The sequence below is a fragment of the Eulemur rufifrons genome, chromosome 9 (genome assembly GCF_041146395.1).
Source record: "Eulemur rufifrons isolate Redbay chromosome 9, OSU_ERuf_1, whole genome shotgun sequence".
NCBI lineage: Eukaryota > Metazoa > Chordata > Mammalia > Primates > Lemuridae > Eulemur > Eulemur rufifrons.
In genome coordinates, this window is record NC_090991.1 from 20,250,907 (window position 1) to 20,276,091 (window position 25,185).

The 25,185-nt window shown below is 38.1% G+C and overlaps 1 protein-coding gene across 1 annotated transcript in view; it reads right to left on the reverse strand.

Moving 5' to 3' along the window:
* Positions 1-25,185, reverse strand: part of MYO1D (myosin ID) — a 324,487-nt gene that overhangs the window by 210,824 nt on the left and 88,478 nt on the right. The window contains exons 4-13 of the mRNA XM_069482282.1: positions 23,306-23,471; positions 21,487-21,540; positions 19,782-19,877; positions 16,427-16,543; positions 15,075-15,278; positions 11,651-11,796; positions 11,457-11,571; positions 8,095-8,265; positions 4,034-4,104; positions 676-750 (exon numbers count right to left, since the gene is read on the reverse strand). Of these exons, the coding sequence (XP_069338383.1) occupies positions 676-750; positions 4,034-4,104; positions 8,095-8,265; positions 11,457-11,571; positions 11,651-11,796; positions 15,075-15,278; positions 16,427-16,543; positions 19,782-19,877; positions 21,487-21,540; positions 23,306-23,471 (1,215 nt within the window). The remainder of the gene's footprint in view (positions 1-675; positions 751-4,033; positions 4,105-8,094; positions 8,266-11,456; positions 11,572-11,650; positions 11,797-15,074; positions 15,279-16,426; positions 16,544-19,781; positions 19,878-21,486; positions 21,541-23,305; positions 23,472-25,185) is intronic.

The following is a 25,185-nucleotide window of genomic DNA, read 5'->3' on the forward strand; positions in this document are numbered from 1 at the left end:
CATTTTTGATAATCTACTGATCAAATGACTAAGTAGATTTAATAAATGAGTTAATACAGTTCTCTAACCTATAAGAAGCTGGCCAAGAATCCTCTTTCTTCTCATGCATCTTCTTTCCAAAGTATGCATATTGGGTTTAAACTTGGTATCATTTGCCTGGTTTTATTTTGCCACAACTTTTTCTATTTCATTCGTTTGTGAGAAGATTCTGTCTGCTCAGTCATGATCAGTCCTCACTGACACTAGATGCCACTCTGATGGGAGTGGTTTCTTATTTGGGGGCAAATACACTACAGTGGGAATCTGCATGCACAAAGCTTTCAGCTGGGCCAGAAGTCCCCTGACACTTCTTCCATCACCACTGGCCTAGCCTGGGACAGCTGAGAGCACTGGTAGGGGGTGTCAGAAGGCTGGCAGCAGTGAACAGAGAAACCGAGGCAGCCCAAGGGGAATGGAAGCAAATCATGTTAGTAGTAGGTTCCTGCCCTAAGTTTATAGATATTATAATCATAAAGTCACATACTATTTCATTTATTAAGTATGATAAAACAGAACCAGAACATCTGCCAGAAACTCTTTATAGTATCACATAAAAATAATCATGTGCATATATATTATGTAATTTATATGTCAAAGAGCTTAATGTAGAGATGATTAATAAAATGTTAATCTTACCTGTTATACATAAGGCGCTTGAAATCTTGAAACAAAGTGTCTTTATTTTTGTCAATAAAACCAATGACAGAATAGCTAATAGGGAAAGAACAGAAAACATGCATTATTCACCAAGAAAGAACCACATTTAAGCTTTTCTAGGAGTCTACAAGCCTTTCCACTGTTAGTTATATAATCAATCATCTAAAAAGCTGATAGTGTCTACCTTGTTCTGTGTTAAAAGATACCAAATTTACCTACTAAATAGAGGGGACTTTGTTTCTATTCTTCAGAAGGAGAGCAAGCATCAGTACCATTATTATGATTAAGATCGTCATTTTCTACTGGCTTATTGCTTACCTCAAGAAGATGACTTTTAAAAAGATAGCTGTATTTATCATCCAGCATTCCTAAGATAAAAGCAAAACAGCAACGTACAGGAACTAACAGTCTCATCCGTACGGAGGTCAAGTGACTTGCCTAAGGTTCACTCAATGTTCAGGGTAGGATAAAAGAATCCAAGAAGAACTGCAAAGGATGGTAAGAATTGGATAAGCAGAGGAGAAAAAGGCAAGCAGATCACACAGGGACATGGACTGAACGGAGGGACGGAAGCAGGCACATGCATGGAGTTCTGGAGTGGAAACGAGGAGGCTGGGAGTCACGGTTTGGAGGAAGGGAGATGAGTATGGTCTGGGAAGTCCAGCTAAGACTGCAGTTGCGAGAAGGGTGGGAAAAGGAGCTGTGCCACTCCAGTGACTAGCGTGGACTCTAGGCGGAGTCAATTCAGGGGTGAGTGTGTAAGGGTGATCGGGGACTCTGGGTGATTAAGAGAGAGGTAGGAGGGTGAGCAAATAGTAACTCTAGATGCAGCTGTGCCTTACAGTTCTGCTCTCTTTTCTGTTTTCTTCCTTGAGAATCACATTAATGTGGGCAACCTCCAGATCTTTAACCTGACTCCTTGACTTACATATCTAATTCTGCAAGAAAGTTCCTTCAGGTTGTGCTGCCCATAAGCACTTTAAGGTCACCACATCCAAAATTATTTTCTTGCCTGGCCCAACTTAGGTCTTCTCAGGTCACTTTTGACTGAATCCTTGAAGTCACCTCACTCTTTCTTAATTTACTGTCTGACCCACACAATACAAACTTCAAAGTCCAATTTTGGCTTTCAAGATTCATTGTGATTTGATCTCAAGCTACTTTTTCAGGCATTTCTAATTCTCTGTGCTACAAAAAAGGACACGCTCCAATCAAATGGACCTAGTTGCTATTTCCTGAATATTTTTTAGCACCCTTCCCACTTCTTCCTATAAAAATAATTCCTAGCAACCAAAGACCAGCATTGGCCTCCTGGGCTGATCACACGCAGCTAGAAGTATTATAGCATATCCTTAATCTAAATTCTGACAACACTTGCTATTACTCATATGGCAATTATTTTAGGCCATTTTTTATTATCTATGTATGTGCATGTGTATATGCGTGTTTGCATGTATATAAATAAATACACATATAGCCACGTATGTATGCATGCATCTTACTTGGAGAGCTCTTTGTGGGAAGTGACCACATCTTATAAAGTATTGAGCACTCAGAAGATAATCAGTAAAGATCCAGAAAATAATTGAAGGGCTTAAAGAGAGAGGGAAAGTTTGAGGCATTGAATATCCCTCAAAGGGGTTAGTTGGAGTTCTGGACTGAGAGTCCAGAAACCTAGTTATTATTAATATCTCAGTTCTTCTATATACTTGCTATGTGACCTTGGGTAAGAATTTGACTCATTCTGCATAAATTTCTTCATCTGTAAAACAAAGAGGTTGGCCTACGTGATCTTGAAGCCCCTGTCCAGCTCTGCATTTGTGCCATTCTGAGTTGTATGAAAGTACCCTGCAAATGAGGCTTGGATTTTCAGAGGGAGATATCTGCATGGTACTCCATCTTCCCTCTTTAGTATTCTGGAACCTGGGAACAGGACCAGAAAAAGTAGAAAATGGTGCCATTCCAGTACTAATGGTTAGTTTGACAGATGGAATGATAATGTTGAGCCATATTATTTTATGATTCTAGAATTTTAATTTAAATCAGGACCAGCTATTAAAATTTCCTCAAATGTCTTTTCAACATTTGTAGAAATGATCGTTTGCTTTTTTTTGTTTGTTTGTATAATCTCTTCTTATGATGCGTTACATGGAAAGAATTCCTAATGTAAGAAATAAGAAAAAGTGTACTTTAAACAATAACATGATGAAGAGTAGTGTTCATGGACAGTGAAAGCATGCTAAATACAGTGAGCGAAAAAATGCCCCCCAACAAAAGATATCCACGTCAAATTCCCTGGAACCTGGGAATGTTACTCTATGTGGTAAAAGATGTGGTTATGTTATGGATCCTGAGCGGAAAGGCTTATCCTACAATATTCAGATGGGCCCTAACTGCCATCCCCAGTGTCCCTTTAAGATAGAGGCAGAGGGAGATTTAATACAGACACACAGAAGAGGAGGAGGCAATGTGACCATGGAGGCAAAGGCTGTAGTGATGCGGCCACAGCAAGGAACATCCAGAGCGACCGGAAGCTGGAAAAAGTAAGGAACGCATTCTCCTCTAGAGGAGCCTCCAGAGGGAGTTTGGCCCTGCTGACACTTTGATTTTGAACTTCTGGCCTCCAGGACTGTGAAAGAATAAATTTCTGTTGTTTTAGGTCACCAGTTTGTGGTAATTGGTTAAAGCAGCCCTCGGAATATAATATACTAGTTATATTTTTTAGTTATCCTTTCTTATCAATTTCTACTTTTACTGTATTTTAATAAAAATATTGCTTGTAAGAATTTTACTTTTTCAAATAACATTTGGGAAATAATACAGTAAAATTGTTTTGCTTACACAGTTATCCAACTACTTACAGTTCTTCATATATACGGGTAATTCTCACCTACTCTTTTTATGCCTGCTCTTTCTTCTTGGAAGGCTCTCTCTCATTTGTCCCCTCTTCCTAATTCATTCCCCTGACTAACCCTCTTCTACTATTAGGACTCAAGCTGGATCTCTCTTCCTCCAGCAAGACCTCCCTCTACTCCTCTATCCCAGTTCTTAACATATTTCCATGATTTACTGACCCATCAGTTGATTTTTACTGAGTGCCGGCTATGCCAGGAACTGTGCATGGGCACCTAGTGTGTGCTCAAGATATGACTGGAAAGCAAAGAGTAAATGAAGTCATGCCAATTTTTTTAAATGAACAAATTAAAATATATTAACATACCAAATGATTGAATAAATGCAAATGAATAAAAAAACAATTTATATTTTCCCTGGTTATGTTTTCTGAAGTGAGGCTGCATGCAAATCATCATGTTAGGTACCAAAGTAAGATACTCACACTACATCACCTGCATAATGTCGAATTCGAAAATCTCGATCAAACTCCAGAATTTTGTCTGAGGCACAGACCTGAGAAATTAAGAAGGAGATTATTTTGAAACAGATATTTTTGCTTTCCTAAAAATATATTCTAACTTAATATGAGATGATAATGTCACAAAACATGAAATCACATCGTGTGGGGCTTGATTTAAATATATGGGTTATATAGTAAAGATTGTGAACTTTCACTAGAAATCCACACAACTAGACTACATTTCCTGCCCACTCTTGCAGGGGGATACGGCCAAGTAACCAAGTTCTGGACAATGGAAGTGAAGTGTGGTTGTTGTAGGCCAAAGCTGATAAGAAGTGGATGATCCCTCTCTGTGCTTTCTTTCCTCCTCCTACTAGTTGGATTTAGAGGATAGTCCCTAAGGCTGCGGTCCCCAACCCCTGGGCCATGAACCAGTGCCAGTCTGTGGCCTGTTAGGAACCAGACTGCACAGCAGGAGGTGAGTGGTAGCAAGCGAAGCTTCATCTGTATTTACAGCGCCTCCCCCATTGCTCTCATCACTGCATAAGCTCCACCTCCTTTCAGATCAGCAGGGGCATTAGATTCTCATAGGAACCTGAACCCTACTGTAAACTGCGCATGGGAGGGATCTAGGTTGCATGCTCCTTATGAGAATCTAATGCCTGATGATCTGAGGTGGAGCTGAGGTGGTAATGCTAGTGCTGGGGAGAGGCTACAAACACAGATTATCATGCCCAGACAGGTCTGACTGCACAATAAATGTAATGCGCTTGATTCATCCTGAAACCAACCCTCTGTCCCTATCCGTGGAAAAATTGTCTTCCATGAAACTGGTCCCTGCTGCCAAAAAGGTTGGGGACTGCTGCCCTAGGGGATGGAAAAGCCAGAAGCTGGAAGAAGTCTGGATCTCTGAGACAGAAATAGACTTCTACTATCTTAAGACACTTAAATCTTGGCTGCTATCTTAACACAGCCCAGCCTACCCTGACTGATACAGTTTCTTTCTCCTCCAAGTTCCACTTAAGGAGGACCATACTGAAGGCTTACTATCTGCTTGGCATATACATCTCATTCAATCCTCACAACCAATATTTAAGGTATGTATGACAACCTCTCTTTTACATACATGGAAATTGAAGCTCAAAGAGGTTAAGTAATTGGCCCAAGATCACGCAGCTAGTAAGTGGTCGTCCTGGGAAGGACTCCTGGGACTGAATGTAATGTCTGTGCTCTCCTATGCTGTACCCCGCCCCATCTGTCTGCTAAGCTGGGACTACAGTTCAGGTCTGATCACTTCACAGAAGATCAACCTTCTGCAGCTCTTTCTCACTGAAGAGGAATAGTTTACAGAAAGGCACTTTTCAAAAGTCCCTGCAGGTCTCCATAACTTTCTACTACCTTCCTTGTTACAGAAGCACCTGGACTTCTTTGTCTGCCCTGTGAAGGATCACTTGGTGTCCTACAGGCTCTTAAGCCGACATCTAAGAATTCACAAAGCACTGAGTGCAGTTGCACACCAAAACCACTAGTTTCTAAGGTTAGATGGCAATTCCAACCAGCATGGTGGGTTCTACACTGGTAACCAGATTGCTAAAAGAATAATTAGTCTATTTATCTGACAAGTGAGTAATTACAGGAAATTAAAATCAGATTTCCAAGGTTCAAATCTTGGCTCTACTATCTATTCATTCTGTCTCCTCAGAGAGTTGTTCTGAGGGTTAATCGAACTATGGAGGCCAAAGTGTCTAACACACAGAGGGATCTTCAAAATTTATTCCTCTTTCCTGCCCTCTTATTTTATAAAACACTTTTCTTTATAACCCCCCACCCAAAGGAACAGGACCCAAGAGATGTTTGTACCTATGAAATATTCTTACATTTGGATACTGCAAAGTCTTAACAGATCTGAACAATAAAGGTTTTAGATTTTTCTTTACTTTTTTGTAAAATAATTATGTATATATCATTTAACTTTTTATGTTAATAATATTTTAAATAATAATTTTATGTTTTATTGGATTATTTGCATGTCTCTATGGTAACTTTAATGCATAGGAAACCATTTAGCCCCCAAATAAAATAACTGTTACAGGCCATAAGCCTCTTATTTAATATGCCAATTAATCTAGTTAATCAGTAACCAGTAGCAAACGATGATGCCTGACTCAACATACAGGGTAGTATTAATGGCATTACTTAACAAAAAGGTACATAGGGGTTAAAATGTCCTGACAGCTTGGTCATTCATTTCTTTCCTTCATTAGGCAAAACTCCCAGATAAGAACACACTTAAAAATGCCCATCTCGGTACTTGCCCTAGGGATGCCAAAAGAAAGAGCCACTTGGTCTATGAGTTGGGAAACCTGGGCTTCCACAATTTAAAACTAGAAGAAAAAAATACCATCTCCACAGATAAATTACTATTTAGCATTAGCATTTCCTATCAAATCCATAGCAAGTGCTTAAAAGTAGTATGCACAGTTACTCTTAAGAATGAGATTATATTTCAAAATATTTGGTTGATAAATTTAATTCAGATATAAATGGCCATGGTAAAGATATCAAAATGAGATGGATTTGATTTCTTATGTGAGACTTGTAGCTATTTATTTAAATGAAGATGTAAATACAATTTATTTGGTATGATTGTGAGCAATTCAATTCCAACTTTACAAACACTGATTGAGTGTCCACCATCTGGTAGGCACAATGCTAGGCGAGTCTCCAAAACTTGAAATGTGATTACAAAGGGCACTTATAAACTATCCTTCAGTGGTAGGACGTTTGCTTGTGTAATCATGCCATCTTTAAAAGCATCATTCTAAATCATTTAGGTTACTTCTAACTTTGCCCACTGCTCTGTCGCCAGCACCTAGGATTGCACCTGGAAAATGAGAAGTGTTTATTAGGTATTTGTGGTATAAATGGGGAGTGACTGAAGGAATCCCTGTAACCCAGAGCCCTAATATGAAAGATGAGACTGTAGTATCTGAAAGCCAACTTAGAGCAGGGTTACAACTCAATCCTCAGTAACAGATCAAGAAGAATACTTTAGAAATAACTGGCCTGAAATAAACATCAGCCAGTAATCTATTTCTTGATAATTTGGGCTTTATCTAATGAATTATAGAATTTCCCTGTTATGATTACATAATTTCAAAGAGACAAAGTTAGAAAATAGATTTATTTGTGCCCCCCAAAATGGCAGTGTGTCATAGATTTTTATGGAATTATGGAGGAACAGAAATGTTTATCCCTTTCTTTATGGATGTGAAAGCGCAGGGGGCCTGTTTTCCCTTCAGTTTCTAGTTGCTAGACAGGACTGTATTTGCAGGGAAGTCTCAGCAGTGCTAATGATGTGCCCCTCTTTTAACACAGATTCCCTGAACAGATACTAATGGCAAACATACTACAGGCAAGGCATGCCACAAAGGGCTGATAACCACAATTGCCACCAATTATTACAGAAATGTGATCTGTTATGACATTTTTAGATTGAGAAAAATGGGGAGTTAAAAAGATATCCACTTATTTAATGAACAAGTTTCCCTGTAATAACTAGAATTACAACTAGGATGTCTCTGTTTTTTAGAAAGTCACATAGTCTAAAGAACTATGGTAGAGCACACACATTTTATAACTGAGGATTACAGTAAAAAGTCAAGGACAAAAGCTATTTTCCATGCCAGAATTATCAGATGCAGGAGTAAAATTCTAGCACATGAACAAGGACTCTGCACCTATTGGTTATAAATGACATCATGCTTTCTAAAGAATCATGTTCATTTTTCCTATTTCTAGTGAATTGGATAGTCTGGAGCTCCCTCTCCTGGATGACATGATTTTATCAATCTCATCATACTAAAAACCAGAGAGGCAGAATTTATCCACAGCAATAAATCATTCAATAGATGTTTATGGCCTTTCTTTGTTATTTAAGTGGATATTCTTTTAACTCAACATATAAAGTCATTTAAATCTGTCCCACAATGAGGAAAATCTCACACATCAAAAGGAGAGGAAGGTGTTGCTAGATGCATTACCTTTCGGCTGGAAAAATGACCATGTTTGCCCAATTTACTGTTAAGCGCTTCAAGGAACATTTCATCGGTGACTTTGCCAACATTCATGCAAGCGTCATCTAGGATTGCAATGATCCCTTTGTGCTGCTGCTCCACAAGGTCCACAATGATCTGATTGTTGAAGTAGTCAATCTGTGGGACACAGCAAGGAAGCAATTCCAAAAAGAACAGTGACCAGGACAGGTAAAACACTGATGTCTGCATTTGTATCAGGGGTTTAGGTAAAGCTACCTTGATGTCAAATATGTGAATAACATTAGTGAGATCTTACACTAAAACAAGCACACATCTAACAGAGATTTATTTTTAAATGTCTTTGTTAACTTTATATCATGGAACACTTTGCCTGAGATGAGTATAGCCCAGGGCAGAAATCATAAGGTAGACGACGTTTCTCCCATTACTAGCTCTTGTTTTAATCCAGTCTCCATATCCACACCCAACTCTACTCCTTCATACCAATCTGTTTGCCCTTAACCACAAGACCCAGCCTCCACGAATTACCAACAAACCCTCTCCCTCTCCTGCTCCTTTCTTTTCTTCTTTCCTTTCCTTCTTTCCTTTTTCTCTCTCTCTTTCTTTTTTTCCTCTTTCTTTCTCTCTTTTCTCTCTCTCTCTCTTTTTTTCTTTTTAGAGGCAGGGTCTCACTCTGTTGCCCATGCTGGACTGCAGTGGTGCAATCATAGCTCACTGTAACCTCAAACTCCTAGCCTCAGCAACCCTCCCACCTCAGCCTCCTGAGTAGCTAGAAGTTCAGGTGTGCACCGTCACGCCTGGCTACCCAGGAGGTTTCTTAAGGTATACAGAGAGCCAGGAGAGACGTAATAAGGTGGCTTAGGGACATGTGGCTTTGACCTCTTGTTCCCACTCCAAATACAACAGCTCTGTGCTTGAGTGTCAAGTTCTCAATAGTTAAAGTGATTTGTACAGCATCAAATGCTTTTAGAAGTGAATGAATTAGAGAGATAACCAGCTATTATGAACCTCTTGATAGAAGTGTACACACAGTGTGTGAAGTGGGACTGTGGAAAAAACTGATTCTGAATCCAGTCAACACTCTAGATCTAACAACCAATATACAGGACACACCAGGAACAGAGAAACATATTAAATGACACCTCAGGAATGCAATTAGCAAAATCCCGGCTGTGGGAAACTCCAGAGAACAAATGACTCATTCTTTTTTTTCTTTTTTTAATTTTTATTTTCTTTGTTCTTTAAAATTATACTTTCAAAGCAGTCTGTCTTGTGGAAGATTCATTCTTTTCAACAAAAGACAACAGAGAGGAAAAAAGAAGGAGACAGAGGAGAAAATCTATAGATATCTGAGAGACCTAACAACCAATCATAATGTAAGAATCTTATTGGGATACAAATTCAAACAAACTGTAAAACAACAACAACTACAAGACAGTTGAGAAAATATGAAAGTGAATATTGTCTGGATATCTGATGATATTAACGAATTTTTGTTAATTTTTTAGGTGTGATAATGGTATTGTGGTTATGGTTTTTGTAAAAGTCTTCATCTTTTAGAGAAATACGTGGAAATATTTACAGATGAAATAATGTGATGTCTGAGATTCACTTCAAAATAATCTGGGAGGGGGGGAGTTGGGTACAGATGACACAGGAAAGCTGGGCGACAGGCACACGGAGGTTATTAGACTATGATTTCTTTTCCTATATATGTTTAAATGTTTCCATAATAATTTTTTTTAAATTATTGTTTAGAAAGAAGTCTGGGACTTTTAAAGGAAATACCCAGAATAGAGATTCTAATTTTGGGGGAATCGGCAGGTAGTCAGTAACCGTTACCTTGGGATTAGCCTTCTGTTCCCTCTAGGACGTATATTTCTTGGTTTATTTAGATAAAATTTTTTCCATTTTTTAGACTGACTCCTTTTCAGATGTTTGGAATATGCTACTGCAACTGTTACTTTTCAACTGCCTATGAAATTTGATACTCTGATTGGTAAAGGATATTTTGGACTATACCTTAGAATCACATCTGAATAACAAATTTTATGATTGAATTTGCTGTGAAAAATCTAAGCTTCAGTTATACTGTATATTATACACAAATTCACTCTTAGAAAAAGCATCATATAAACTTAAATGAATTGAATTACATTTTAATTGTGCTGTGACAGTTCACTATTTAAATTCAACTATAGATAATTATATTATAAAGTAACTCTTTGGTTTATTTGTAAATAGGTAAAATTTATGCTAATATACTTGAACTAAATTCTTAATGGTATTCTAATATTTAACACGATGGAAGGCAATTTAAAACAGGAAAGCTATTACATATCATTGTCTATTTTTTTCTGAATGAAAGGAGATAGAAAACAGGAAGGTAGGAAGGAATACAAGTCATTTAAATATACCATTTCAAATAACTTTTTTACTGCTATTATTGGATACCAAAAAATAAATATTGACATTTTTATTGTCTGGCAAGAGAATAAACAGTTTTATAAACTCAGAAACTTATGGGAACTAAAGAGTTTTTGCATTTTTGAAGTCTATTCTCAAAATTGTTTAAAAATACGAACTTAAAAGAAAAATTTCTAGGTCTCATTCTTATTATAAGCAGGAGGTCTAATCGTAGGAAATAAGAAAGCCAAACAAGTCACGCTTTTTAGCTGTGATCTGTGTTTTTTGTAAAACAGAGATCTGTGGTTTATAGCCTGGACCAGTCATACTTTCTGGCTGTATCTTACCAGACTAGTTTGTCTCTGACAAGTATCAAAGTCCACAGAGCCATGAGAAGAAAGATAACGACTGAAATGACACAAAGGAAAGTAAATGGCGATGAAAGACAAGACAGGTGTTTTAATGCCCAGGTTTCAGAGAATATTAACAACATTAACTGGACAATAAAATGTCATTTAATTTACAAAGTAGAGGAGGAAGGAAAAGAGGAGAAGAAGAAAAGAAGGAAGGTAAAGAAACTAGATTCAAACCCAAAGGTCAGCCAATTTATGGCAAAACTTAACAACTTATAAGTGACATTAAACTCTAATAGACAGATATGAACCAGAAAGACCATGTGATATCAGCCACAAAGTGAAAATGTTAGGTTGACTTGCTGAGACTCAGGATTTTCTGGGCACTGACATGAGAGTCTATCAAATTAGAGAAGTCCCACCTAACAACTCCCCAAATTAATTTTATTTACATATCCCAAAAATGAAAGCTAAGGTTCAGATGTTTCAAGTATCCAAGAAGATCAAGAAATACCTAAAATGATAAGATTTGACATTATCCATGACATGTGCAATGCATGAAGACATTTGCCATAAGAGTTCACTCACGTGCTTCCAAGGGATCCCTTCCCGCTGGTATTCCTCTTGTTCTTGTTTCAGAACCAGCTGGATAAATAGCTGCTGCAGTTTCTCATTGCAGTAATTGATACAGAATTGTTCAAAGCTGTAAGAAAAGGAATAATTTATGTTTAAACAAATAAAAAAATAAGTAATAGCTGTTTTAAGCATCTTATCCAATTTACCTGTTGTTGTCAAAGATTTCAAACCCATAGATATCCAAGACACCAATGACAGTGTTTTTCCCATGGATTGTCGTGTCATAGTTCTTGACCTCAATAATATCATTGATGCGAGTAACGATCCAACAAAAAAGGCGCTCATATATTGCCTGCGAGAAAAATAACATCTTAAATTCTTGCCCATTTGGGAATCTTCTGTTTGGGTTTATAATTAAGTTTTAAATTCCTATCCACCTTTTCCTTAATATTTAGCCTAAGCAGAACAATTATTAATGGAAATATAGATCATCTGTTAAAAAAATACATGATACAATGAAAAACTAAAGTAAATGGCTTGGACTTTTAAAAGATTATTTTGGTCACTACATTTATTCTAACAACATTCCCCAAGTACGTTTCCATGCCCAGCTATATCAGTAATTTGCATACTCCCTTGTATAAATCATTTCATTGCTTTACTGTTAATTCATCAACTATAAAAAGTTGGGAACTAATGAGTTAATATCTATGATCCACTCAAGCTCTATGAACTCTAAAAATATAAATATTGATTTTTAATGCAAAATAAAGATCTGAGACAAAAGGCCAAGTTTGAAATTCCTTGAGAATCAAACATGCATCCACTGCACAAGCATATATGTGCCAAGTCACACACGGGGAAAGGTGTCACATGCTAACACACATTCACACATGTGCTCTGCAATGTCACACCTTTAGAAAATCCTCCCTTAATGTCTCCCACCAGCTGCCCACTCTCTTCCCCATCCCCACTGCCTCTGGTCTTCACTTCCCCTTTACTCCCACCACTCCAGTCTTGCTTACATTCTATTACTCCATTGAAATGGATCATCAAAGACCCCCTGTACCTCTACACAGATGCTTCCTTGCACCTCTGTGTGAACCTCTTACTCCACTTCTCAGCATCACTCAACCTGGCTTCCTGCTCTGTTCTGGAATGTTCCCCTCTCTGGGATTTGTGATACTATCCTTTCTTAATTTTCCTCTTGTTTCACTGGCTGCTCCCTTTTGGCGGTAGGGTGTCCTCCTCTACATGACCTCCAAGTTCTTCCAGGTCCTCTTGTCTCCATTCTCTAACACCCTCTAAGTCATCTCACCCAGGATTAAATAATACTAATATGACTCCCAGACGTACTCTCTCAACCCAGACCCAGGACCCAGAGCTCCCGACTCACATGCTAGAGTATCTGCCTCACAGTGACTCCCAGATGTCTCACAGCACTTCAGACTTACATCCTGTTGGGACTCCTCATCTTCCCCTGTCTGAAAGCTGTTCCTACCCTACTTTTAGCCATAAATAAGTGGCACCAGATACTTAGGAATTAACTCATTCAACAAAATAATTAATTCATTCAACAAATATTTGCTGAGTGCTTACTATGTATAGTTTGTTGGAGATACAGGAGTAAGGAAACATGTCTCCAAGGAGCTTTAGAGAGTAGAGTGAAGGAAAAATCACTATACCCACACATGCACATACACACACGCACACACGAAAGGAGCGATGCATGGGCTCTCAGGAGAATTTAATCCAGACAGTGTTCAGGGAGGCCAAGGAAGGGTTCTCTGAGAAAGTGATGGTTGGGCTGAGATCAGGAGGATAAGGAAGAGGTAACCCGGCAAGAGGGGAAAGAAAAGCAATCTAAGCAGAGGAAACAGCATGTGCAGAGGCCCTGTGGTTAGAAGAAGAATAGGATAAAGATAACTCGTGAGGCCCGAGAGAAGACTAGTGTCCTGGGATGAAGAATGTGGTATGAAATGAGGCAGGAGAGGCAGGCCGGAGCCCGACCACGTCAAGGTATTATCCTCGATTCCCACACTCCCCACACAACAGGTTCCATGGACTTTATTTTCTCAACACAGCCTATCTCAAATCGCTCTCCTCTCTCCATTTCCACTGCTACCCTCCTAGTCCAAGCTGCCATCATCTCTCCTGGATTAATAAAATATCCTCTTAACTGGTCTCTTTGCTTTCACTCTTGCTCTACTCCCCATAAGATTCTCCACACTAACGCCAGAGTGATCATTTAAAAATTCAAACTTGATGTCATTGCCCCTTCTTAAAATCCTTCAAGAACTCTCCATTGCATTTAGGATGAATTCAAATTCCTCCCCCGACTAAAAACCAAGCCTGAGACTGACAAGAGCAAAAAATGGAATAGATAGTAGTCTAATTAGACAGCAAAACAATAACAAACAGACTTGAAAAAACACAACACTTGCCATACAGATAACGCACAAAGGGTTAAAGTTTACAATATACAAAAAACTCATAGAAACTGACAACAAAAAGAACAGCCCCAAAGAAAAACCTACAAAAGATATACCCAGGCAATTCTTAGAATATATTTTAAAAGTTTACAAAAATATGAAAAGATGCTCAAAAATAGCAGTAATGAAAACTAAAGTAACAAGGAGATATAACTGTACAGCCATAAAATCAGTAAATTTAAAGTTTAAAATCAGTATAGCCTTTGGCCAGGCAGGCTCACTCCTGGGAAAAAGAACACTGGTGCATAAGGATAGATGTACAAAGATTTGTACGTTGTTTATAGAGGCAAAGAAGGGAAACAAAGCAAATGACTCAAGAGGAAGATGGCCCCATAAACTGAGACACATCACTACAGACTTGGGACACAGACATCATGCTGAGTGAAACAAGCCAGGCACAGAAAGACAAATACCACATGATCTCACTGATATATGGTATCTAAAAAAGCGAAACTCATAGAAGCAGAGAGTAGAACAGTGGTCACCCCTGGAGAGCAGGGGAGGTGGACGGGGAAAGGGCAGACGTGGTAAGAGGATGCAGACAGGAGGAGTAAGTTCTGGTGAGCATCACACAGCGTGGTGACTGTCGTTAATAATAACGCATGTTTCAAAACTGCTTAAAGGAGTGGATTTTAAACGTTCTCAGAAAGAAATGATAAGTATGTGAGGTGAATGTGTGAATTAGCCTGATTTGATTATTCCACAATATATACATGGATCAAAACATCACATTGTACCCCATAAATACATACAATTATTATTTGTCAACTTAAAAAAAAAGAATGGATCAGAGCTCAGTCAGTTGGCCCAAAGGGGACTCCTGTGAAGCAGTACCAAGCGCCACACGGAAGTCCTGACAGGGCCGGAGCACGCTGGGGGCCCTGGAGAGGAAGCCTCGCCCGCTCCACAGCCAGCCGGCGTCTGCGTTCCCCAGAACCTTTCCTGGCAGTGATGCTTACTACATCAGGAGGTTTTACTGAGACTGTGATGGCCAAAATGCATCACCATGGGTTCTAAAAGCCTTCATCTACTTTCAAGGAATGTCTGAACACAGCGTCACAGGACTTCACTCGAGTCACAACTGGGATCACCAGAAGGTGGACCAGACAGGCTGACAGAAGGTGGGTTAAAATCTGACCTTGGCAAAGGCGTCTCTGCCGTAGCTGGCTTCTTGCTCGGTGTGTTGCTTGTCAATGATGTCGCGGCCTGTAGCCACAGTCCGGTAGAGAAGGGCTTTCTCAACCATGTCTGTCTTAGTAGACAGCAATTCTGCTATGATAGATACAACCTTGTCGTTCTCAATAAGAGGCGTGTCACCGTCTACTACAAATTTTAAATTTCCCTATATCAAAAGTGAAAGAACACGACAGAGATTCTGAAATATTGTGTCAGGGACATATGTGTCAATTTAAAATATAATTCAAGTGACCTTGTTTGTATCTATTTTCTTAAATATGTTACATATAAAAACATATAAACACCTCGAGTTTCATCTATTTTTCCCTTTTCTCCAGACACTCACCTATCTTTTCATTTTCAGCGTAAGTTTTTGATGGATAGAAGTTTTACACTTTTTGTAGTCAAATCAATGAATCTTTTGCCTTAGGGTTTCTCTTTCTTTGGTGTCATACTTAGACCATTCCTACTCTGAAGGTTTTATGAGTATTTGATGTATTCTAATACTGTCATAGTTTTTTCCCTAACATTTAAACTTTTAATCCATCCATCCACCCAGAATTTATTTGGTTGTGACATAAAGTAAGAATCTAACTTTATTTTCTCAGATGCTTAGTTGCTCCAGTACAATTTATTGAATAGTCTAGCTTTTTCTCCTGATTTGAAATGTCACCTTTTTTATATTAATATATTAAATTTCCTTAAGTGTCTGAGTCTACTTATATTCTACTCATTGGAGAGCAATAAATACTTATTAACCATCTACCCAGTATCCAGCACATCAACTAATCTGTTGATTGATCTGTTGCTGTATTTGTACAACAAAGTTTACAGTACTGTAGCTTTTATATCATTTTAAATTTGGTAGAATTAGTCATACCCCCTTCTCCTCCCTTCACCCTACCTACTGCTCTTCTTTAATACATTTTATTTGATCTTCCTACAGGTTTATTATTTTAGGTAAATTCTAGAATCACTAGGTCAAGTTAGAAACAAAATAAAATTCCTGTTTGGATTCTGAGAGGGATTGTTGCACTGTATTTATAAACTATTTCAAAGAGATGAGACAAATTACAATAAAATCTTCCTAGTCAGGAACATTTATTTATCATTCATATTGCTATGCAGTATTTTTCCATATAATCCTGCATATTTCCAATTCATTTAGAAGTCAATCTTGCTACATTAAAGTGAAAAGTAATCTTTATTCCAGATTTGAATAAATGCTGTCGCTCGTGTATTGTAAGGTTACATGTTCACTACATCCCTGTCTCCACAGGAAGATGATATGTTCTGGGAGCTGTCCCTACTCACCAAGTGAAGAATGGTCGCCAAAATTTTATACACTGTTTGAATCTCCTCAGGTGTGAAGCCAATGACTTTCATGGCATCAGCTACTACTTTGAATTCTGCAGCATCATTGATCGAAGACTAGGGATGAAAATGGAAAACGTTAGTCACAGACGTTTCACATGAGCATCAAAATCCAACAATTATGAAACTAAATTCAAGTTTAGCCAAGGTCTTGATGCCTTCGTAGTAATTCACTTGAGGGGATGATGAGTATCCAGAGAAAATAAAAATGATTTCAGGAGTGGAAATACCATCCAGCATATAATACAAAGCCCACATTGTGTGAAAGCCATCACATGAAAGGAGCACTGTGCCCTTTTCTGGAACTTTCAGTGAGGGAGCAAGTCCTGAGTGGGCTCAGAGAAGCTGGTCACTACTCCATGATCAGTGCAGGCAACAGCATGGGATGTGAGATCACAAATGGAAACACTGAACATGGGAGCCACTGCCATCTGTGGCTCTTTGCTCCACGATCGTCTTGTACAGGCTGGCAACAACACTCCCACTCTCGTATAACCAGATGTTTTATTTCCCAGGTGAGGAAAAGCAGGCCCCCAAAAGCAAAGCAGCCAGCCTCCATGTTTCAGCAAGCTGTTAAATAGTCTGGGACCAGATCTTCACTTTTTCACTCATTTGGTAAACATTTGGTAAGTCCGATCTTCTAATTGGTACAGGGAATTCAAAGATGAATCACCTGCCTTAAGGAGCTGTGGTCATCACATTGGAAATACAAATGTGTAAACAGAAATTCACAATAAAGCAACGGTAACTGCTTATATTAGTTTTCCCAAAGTCGCAGCTACAGAGGGCCTGACTACTCCTTTCCTGGTGAGCTCCTCCTCTTGTCTGGACACAGAGACCTGGCCTGATGCTCGCCTGCTGAGGAAGAGCCCAGGAGGGGACCTCTCTGCCTGGTGATAACATGTTTCTGCAGGGTCCAGGAGACAACCAGGCAAGCTCCTCCACCTACCAGGTTTGTTTTGTTTTGTTTTGTTTTTTACCTTGGGCGAGATACTTAACCTTGTTGAGCCTCAATTTCCTCGTGGATAAAGTGGGCATAATAATATATTTCTTATGGGGTATTTATGAGAATTGAATAAGAATTTATATAAAGCATCTCACTAGTTCTTAGTACATAAAAAAAAACCCACTCAATAAATATCAGATATTATTGTTATAAACTGCAACTATGGCCAGGTATGGTGGCTCATGCCTATAATCCTAACACGCTGGGAGGACGAAGAGGGAGGATCGTTGAGGTCAGGAGTTTAAGACCAGCCTGAGCAAGAGAAAGACCCCTAAAAATAGAAAAAAGTAGCCAGGTGTGTTGGCACAAGCCTTTAGTCCCAGCTACTCAGGAGGCTGAGGCAGGAGGATCGCTTGAGCCCAGGAGTTTGAGGTTGCTGTGAGCTATAATGACACCATTGTACTCTACCCTCTGTCTCTAAATGAAAAACAAAAAACAAAAAACCCCCAAACCCCCTGCAACCGTGTTGAAATTGCAAAGTAACTGGACAAAAAAATATAAATGTCCTGTTGTGGGGAATTGCTGACAGTTTCATTCCCATTCCCCACCCCATTTCTTCCTTGCTGATAGAACCCTGACTTGTTTACTCCTAAGTGTGCACATCCTTCATGACTGGCCTCCACCTGGCCCCAAGAGGTAAATCTCCATTAATCACGGTGGTCGTATTACCCTTACCAAGTGAGCGGTTAACCATGGGCACATGATACCACATGAGTATCAGTAACACATGAGGGAAAGGGTTTGTGGGGGATGGGTGAAGGGAGGGTTCTGGGGGTTTCCCTGGCATATAAAGGGACATAAGCCATGAACATTTATTTCCTCTACTTGTGACTCCTGGAACTGCTGATGCCATTTTGGGACCATGAAGGAAACCAGCCTAAGAGGACAAGCCAGTCCACTCAATGTGGGTATGTTGAGGGAACAAACAAAAAACACAGGGGTCCCTAACAACATTGTTAAAGCAGAGAATTAACCAATTCTGGAACTGGGGTTTCTCAGGGTTTCTTGTTAGGTGAGATAATTAAATTTCTTATTGTTTTTGGAGACTTTTAATCCAGTCTTCTCTTACCCGCAACCCAAAATATCTTAATTATACATGATTCCTACATTTTAGGACTGGTTAAGATTTATACAGTGCAATATTTTATAGTTATTAAAATTACAATATTAATTTAAATTTGTTTGCTTGGAAAGATATTAGTGATTAGATTATAATAAAAGCAGGTTTATTTAATCAGGATTTACTGTATGATTCCATTTATAAATATAGACAAAAGTCATTATCAGCAATTATCTCTAGTGGTAAGATTTAGTGTATTTTTGTTTCCTTTTGGTTCATCTTTATTTTGGGCTTTCACTATGATCATTATCAAATTAACAACCTTGCTTAATAACCCATTACTATATTTTATCCCTGACAAGAAAGAAGTATTTTTCCCCACGTTCAATGTTTTCTTTTAATTTTTTATCCTATTCCTATTCTTTTCTATTTTCTTTTATTTCTCTCCCAACTACAAAAGCAATGCATTTTTTATTACAGAAACATTTTTAAATATGGAAAAGCAGAACACAAATATCCATAATCTTACCCGTCCAGAATAAACAACTAATATTGTGATCTGTATCCCTCCATACTGTGTTCTATGCGTGTATATGCCTTTCCTCCTTGTTTCATAACCTACCACCAACATAGTATTATATCATTAGGATTAGCTGTAAAATGACTGGCACAAAACTAGAAAGAAAAGAGCAAAGATGTGCCTGCATATGTGTGCACAAGCGTTTGCAAGGCAAAGGGAAAAAATGGAAAATCTTGAAAGCTGAATGGAAATGCCTTAAGGGTCACAGAACTATTTCTAGGATACATCAAAATTAATATTTGAAAAAAAAAAACCAGGGAATGGAGAATCAAAGTGCTTTTTAATTTTCTTTTGTCTTACTAACTTGCCTTTGGCCAAATCATAAGACATCTTCTTAGGAGGTAGACATTCTAGTCCTGTCAATATTTTTATAGTGTCAAAATAAAAGGAATAGGAATAGGATTAAAAATTAAAAGAAAATCTTGAACATGGAAAAAAACGCTTCTTTTCTGTCAGATGGTGATAAAATACAGTGATGGGTTATTAAGCAAGGCTGTTGACTCAATAATGTATTGAATCTCTGTCCCTGAGAATTTTAAAAATAGAACAGAAGAAACATTTATTTGCTTGAAGGCATCAGGCTTGACCAGATAATTATTTAATGTCCCTTCTGATTCCTTGATTTTATATCTCAAAGAGGAATTCTCACCTTTAATTGAGCTCCCACATGGATATAGTTGTAGGATGAAAGGGATTTCTGGAGATGGAGAGAACGTAGTATCTGCTCTGAACCTCCTTGGAGTAGCTGAAAAATATTTAATTGGAAATAAACTGGCAAAATATATATGGAACCAAATATTCTAACTTAGTGGTAACCTAGTGTTCATTTAGGTCTTCTTATTTCTAGGTTTGAAGAAGTTTTTTTTTTTTTTTAACCTTGAAGGTAAATGGCTCACTTTCATCAGTTATGGAGAATGCTATGTAGTCATGAAGAAAATTACTTAAAAAGTTTCATCTCATTCACAAGATAACTGGTATAAAAAGCTCCAGTTTTGAATACGGTCATTTGTAAAACAGGATTCTCTATTCTGTGTTGGTCGCTTGCTTAGCAGCCTCGTGATAGGCAGGATACAGTTGTGTTTCAGAGTTTAGAAAAAGTCAGTATTGCCACGGAAGTAAGAGCCATCAGCAGACAGCCATACGCTGACTCATGCTGGAAACAAACAGCTTTCCTCATCAATCTGCACACCTCAGGAAAGGACAATTGGATAACTATGATGGTAGTGCTGAATCACGACAAATATTAATACTTTCATCCAAGTGAGAAAAGCACTGGGAAAAAGTTAGGAGTTCTTGGAACAAACAGAACTCTTTTATATTTGGCAGACAAACAGTTTATTTAAAACATGGCAAATTGTTAACAAAACACAAATACAATATTGATAGATAGGGCATATCTTTGGAAGACATTTTGTTTAAATTCCCTATATTAAACTGTATGTTTCTACTTAGTTAAGAGGTATAATTTTCAGATTTTTAAAATTGATTTTTAAACTAAATATACCAGAACTTGTATATACAAATGAGTAATATCTACTAAAGCAGTTACCTAGAAGAAACCAGACTCGACTGATTTGTATTCAATTGCACTGTCACTGTTCAATCACCTTCACAGTTTACACAAGGAAATCAATTTCACTAACTTACAATTTTACTTCTTAAAAATCCAAAATAATATTGCTTAATTTGATCACCTACCTTATTTGTTAGCCTTTGTTCATATTACTTTGGGCTTTAAAAAATTACAATAATGTATCAAACTTGTTCTTTGAGTGTAAAGACTTGTCAACATGAGGGCTATTTAAAAGACTCTGCCTTAAAAAAGCACTCCCAAAAGAGGTATTCAAATTGTTTTCTAAACTTTGATGGGATAAAGAAGACAGTTCTCCCTTGAATTTATAAATCCTGGTTATTTTTAAGAAGTAATCATATTGCTTTATAATCTCTATGAGCAAAATAAACTGAATTTGTATTCCCACCTCTGGAGCTCCCAAATAGGGAAACAACAGCTTCAATTAAAAAGAAAACAAAATTAATTTAACATATTTATAGATTGTACCATTTCAAAAGCTTTCACAGTCATTAAACTGTTGTCCACGTTATAGAGAAACAAGGGTGATGCTGAACCAAGGCAGTCACCTGTTTGGCTAACCACCTGCCAGCTCTTTACAACAGTCATGCTTGTCCAGTCTTTTAAGAAGCATGTGTGGTGTGTGCATGCATGTGTGGTGCGTTGTGGTGCCAATGGAGACAAGGGAGGCATAGAACAAAGGGGAGAGCCCAGGATACAAATATTCATTTCTTGTACAACTGAGGCAAATGATCAATTGACTGCATAACAGGAGGTTACTAACCTGATAGAAAGAATGGAAGCTTCTTTCCCCTGGCTGTTGCACAATCACTCGAGACTAAGAAAAAAACACATTAAAATGGTTAATCTGAAAATGCTCCCCTAAAATAAAATGGAAGTCACTTTCTCAGGGAATCCTGTATCTACAGTGTGTTTAAACATCCTAAAGACCCCATAATAGTACTCATCTAAGACTAGGTCTTCTCTATAGGGTTTCCTGTGCAACTTTTTCATAAGTCTTTTTACTGCTTAAAATAGAGATCCCTAAACTTTCTAAAGAGTGAAACAATTTTGAATTTTTTTTAAACTGGAGCTTAAAGATGTAATTTGGTGGGGAGTAAAGATTAGAAGTGGGGAGAATAGAAAGGAATGCTCAGGGAAAGCTATTCTCAACATTTCCTTCTCCAGCATCTGCTGGCATTTCAAAGAGCAATGCCTCACATCCTGTAATAAAATCAGTTGAGCAAGATTATCTATAGGGACCTCAGACTTAGATGGCCCCAAAAAGATTGCTATGAGGAGAGGACTCAAAATGTGTGCTCATTCAAAAGGATCCTTTTGATGGAATACGTACATAAAAGTGAATCCATGAAACATTTTGGAAAAAAGACTAATAATACCTGGCATTTCCTGTCATTTTTCAACTGACTCTGATAAAACACTTATTTCCTTAATAGTCTCACTTCAACATAACAAACAAAAATAAAGACTATGCTGCATTATACTGCCATAAAGGATGCTATAGCATAATTGGGATGGGGAACCCTTAACTGAGAACGTATTTCAGTTAGATGTGAGTACAATTCAAGGTGAAGACTTAACTCTGTAAAGCACAAGCTTAACTGTAACAATCAGGTGGATGAACTCTAACGTGCTCTCTTGCAGCCATGCCCTGTGATAATCAAGATGAGTTAGGACACAACCTCTCTGGCAGGCCCTAGAGGAAAGTTTCAATTGGAATCTTCTATCAGGTGGGCCTAACATTCACACAGGCACATAAAAACACATTCTAAATTTTCACTGACCAAACATGGTATGCTTTATAATTAGGATGTAAGATTATAAAATACATACATGTTACTATAGAACAGTGAACAAATAGAAACTAGAGGAAAATGGGATACCAAATTAATTAAAATTAAAATGTATTAAAGATGGTGATGTATAAAAAGACGAGAACTGATTAGTCTCAGATTAGTTTTTTTTTTTTTTTTTTTTTTTTTTTTGAGACAGAGTCTCACTCTGTTGCCCAGGCTAGAGTGAGTGCCGTGGCGTCAGCCTAGCTCACAGCAACCTCAAACTCCTGAGCTCGAGCGATCCTCCTGTCTCAGCCTCCCGAGTAGCTGGGACTACAGGCATGCGCCACCATGCCCGGCTAATTTTTTCTATATATATTTTTAGCTGTCCAAATAATTTCTTTCTATTTTTAGTAGAGATGGGGTCTCGCTCTTGCTCAGGCCGGTCTCGAACTCCTGAGCTCAAACGATCCGCCCACCTCGGCCTCCCAGAGTGCTAGGATTACAGGCGTGAGCCACCGCGCCCGGCCTCAGATTAGTTTTTGATTAAACCTTACCCAGAAGTTGGCACACACTCATACCAGTGCCCCCCGTACACACGTATACCTAAATCTGTATCTGCAAGTTTTTCCAACTGGATATTAACAGTGCTAATAGGAGAACATAGGAGAATATCTTACCATAGAAAGCAAATCAAGGAGGCAAAATAGGATTAAAAGCTATTTTGAAGCAATAAAAAAATTCAATGTATTTTTTAAAACATTCAGTATTTATAAACATTACCCTCAGAAATTAAGCACATTTTACCTTCTCCAATAAGTAGTTATTGATGTGTCCACCAATAGGGTCCCCCTTGAAATCAAAGTTGATATCCATGTATTTTCCAAACCTGCTTGAGTTGTCATTACGGTTGGTTTTGGCATTTCCAAAAGCTTCCAAAACACAGTTGGACTTAAGCAACATATTCTTCACTCTTTTAACACAGATAAATGAAAGTCGTTAGTAAAAGTTTTAGAGACTAGGACTTTTAAAAAACTGGAGTTTGCTACAACACATGCAAACATTTATACAAAGATGCTGACTGCAGCATTGTTTGCAATAACAAAATACAAACAAATGTCCACCAATGTGGATAGATAAAAATAAATTTTTGTTGCCCAATATAATGAAACACTATACTGGTGCTAAAAAGAATGAGGTACATCAATATGTACTGACATGGAAAGATGTCTAGAATATATTAATGAAGTTAATCAAGTTCCAAAATAATCATTGCAGGATCCTTGTGTGTGTGTGTGTGTGTGTGTGTGTGTGTACATGTGAGTGTACGCATACGTGTGTTAGTAAATGCTTAAAAATCTGGAGAGAAAGTAGGGCGCGTACTGTGGCACATGCTTGTAATTCCAGCTACTCAGGAGTGGCAGGGTGAGGGATGGCATTGAAGCTGGAGGATTGCTTGAGCCCAGGAGTTGGAGGTTACAGAGAGCTATATATGATCATGCCACTGCACTCCAGCCTGGGTGACAGAGTGAGACTCCTGTTTCTTAAAAAAAAAAAAAAAAAAAAGTGTATGGGGTGAGAAAGAGAACTGCTTACGGTAAGATATACTTGAGAAAGATGAGTGAATTTATATATACCTTACTCTACTGCAAAGAAAATTAATTTACTTCTTGGCTAGCTACTCTTCTTAGCTTCTACGGAAATTAAGAAAACTTACTCATATCCTTGTCCTTATCAAGTTAGATGGCAAAATCAGAGTCAGAAGCAGGGATATGTTACAATCAAGAAAAATGCCTCTTTTGCCCTTGCAATCCAGCCCAATTATGATGAAAATTAGAAAGCCCACGTAGGGTAGTAGAGTCTAAATTCTCTTCATTCACATCAACCCAACATCCTTTCTATTTATAAAACTGAAGGTTGTCATGTGTAGAGGAGGTATGAATCTTCAGTAAATTAATACCAAGCTTCAAAGTAGCCAATTAGGAAAACACTTTTTTTTCCTCTTCAAAAAAGCCACACTGCGTAGGAAAGCCAAGCCATATTGTTATATAGCCACGTTTTTTTAAACCCATCCATTCATTCCTTATATATGTATTAAGCAAATACCATGTGCCAGCACTGTCCTAAATGCTGGGCCCTGGACAGTACAGACCAGCCTCCTTGCACATCGTATTGTGAGCGGCAGCATGGTATGGCATGAATCCCTTTTAGAAAATGAAGCTTTTTAGAACTTCCAGTATCAGTAGGTTCTGGTTGTAATGATGATGGGAAGGCATGGGTCTGCTTTCCAGAGCTCTGGTTCACTCAGTGTGGCAGAAAGAGCAAGGAACATGTGAGAGCTTGAACAATAAAACTCAACAGTGTAAATTATAAAGGCTCTGCTGACCACATCTAAGGCAGCAGTTATAAACCAGAATGGGGACACTTTCACCTGTTTCAGAGTAATTTTTTTGTCTTATAATTAGGCAAAGATTCCCACAATAGCATTTTTCTATTAAAAACAAATCTCGAAGTAGATATAATGATATAAATAAAAGTACAGAGACAATATACAATAAGATAATCAGAGTAGTTTAATCATCAAAATGCTCGACACATATCAGAGTTTAGGCCTAGCCATGTCTGTATAGAAGATGGCCAGGATGGTGGCTCACACTTGTAATCCCAGCACTTTGGGAGGCTGAGGT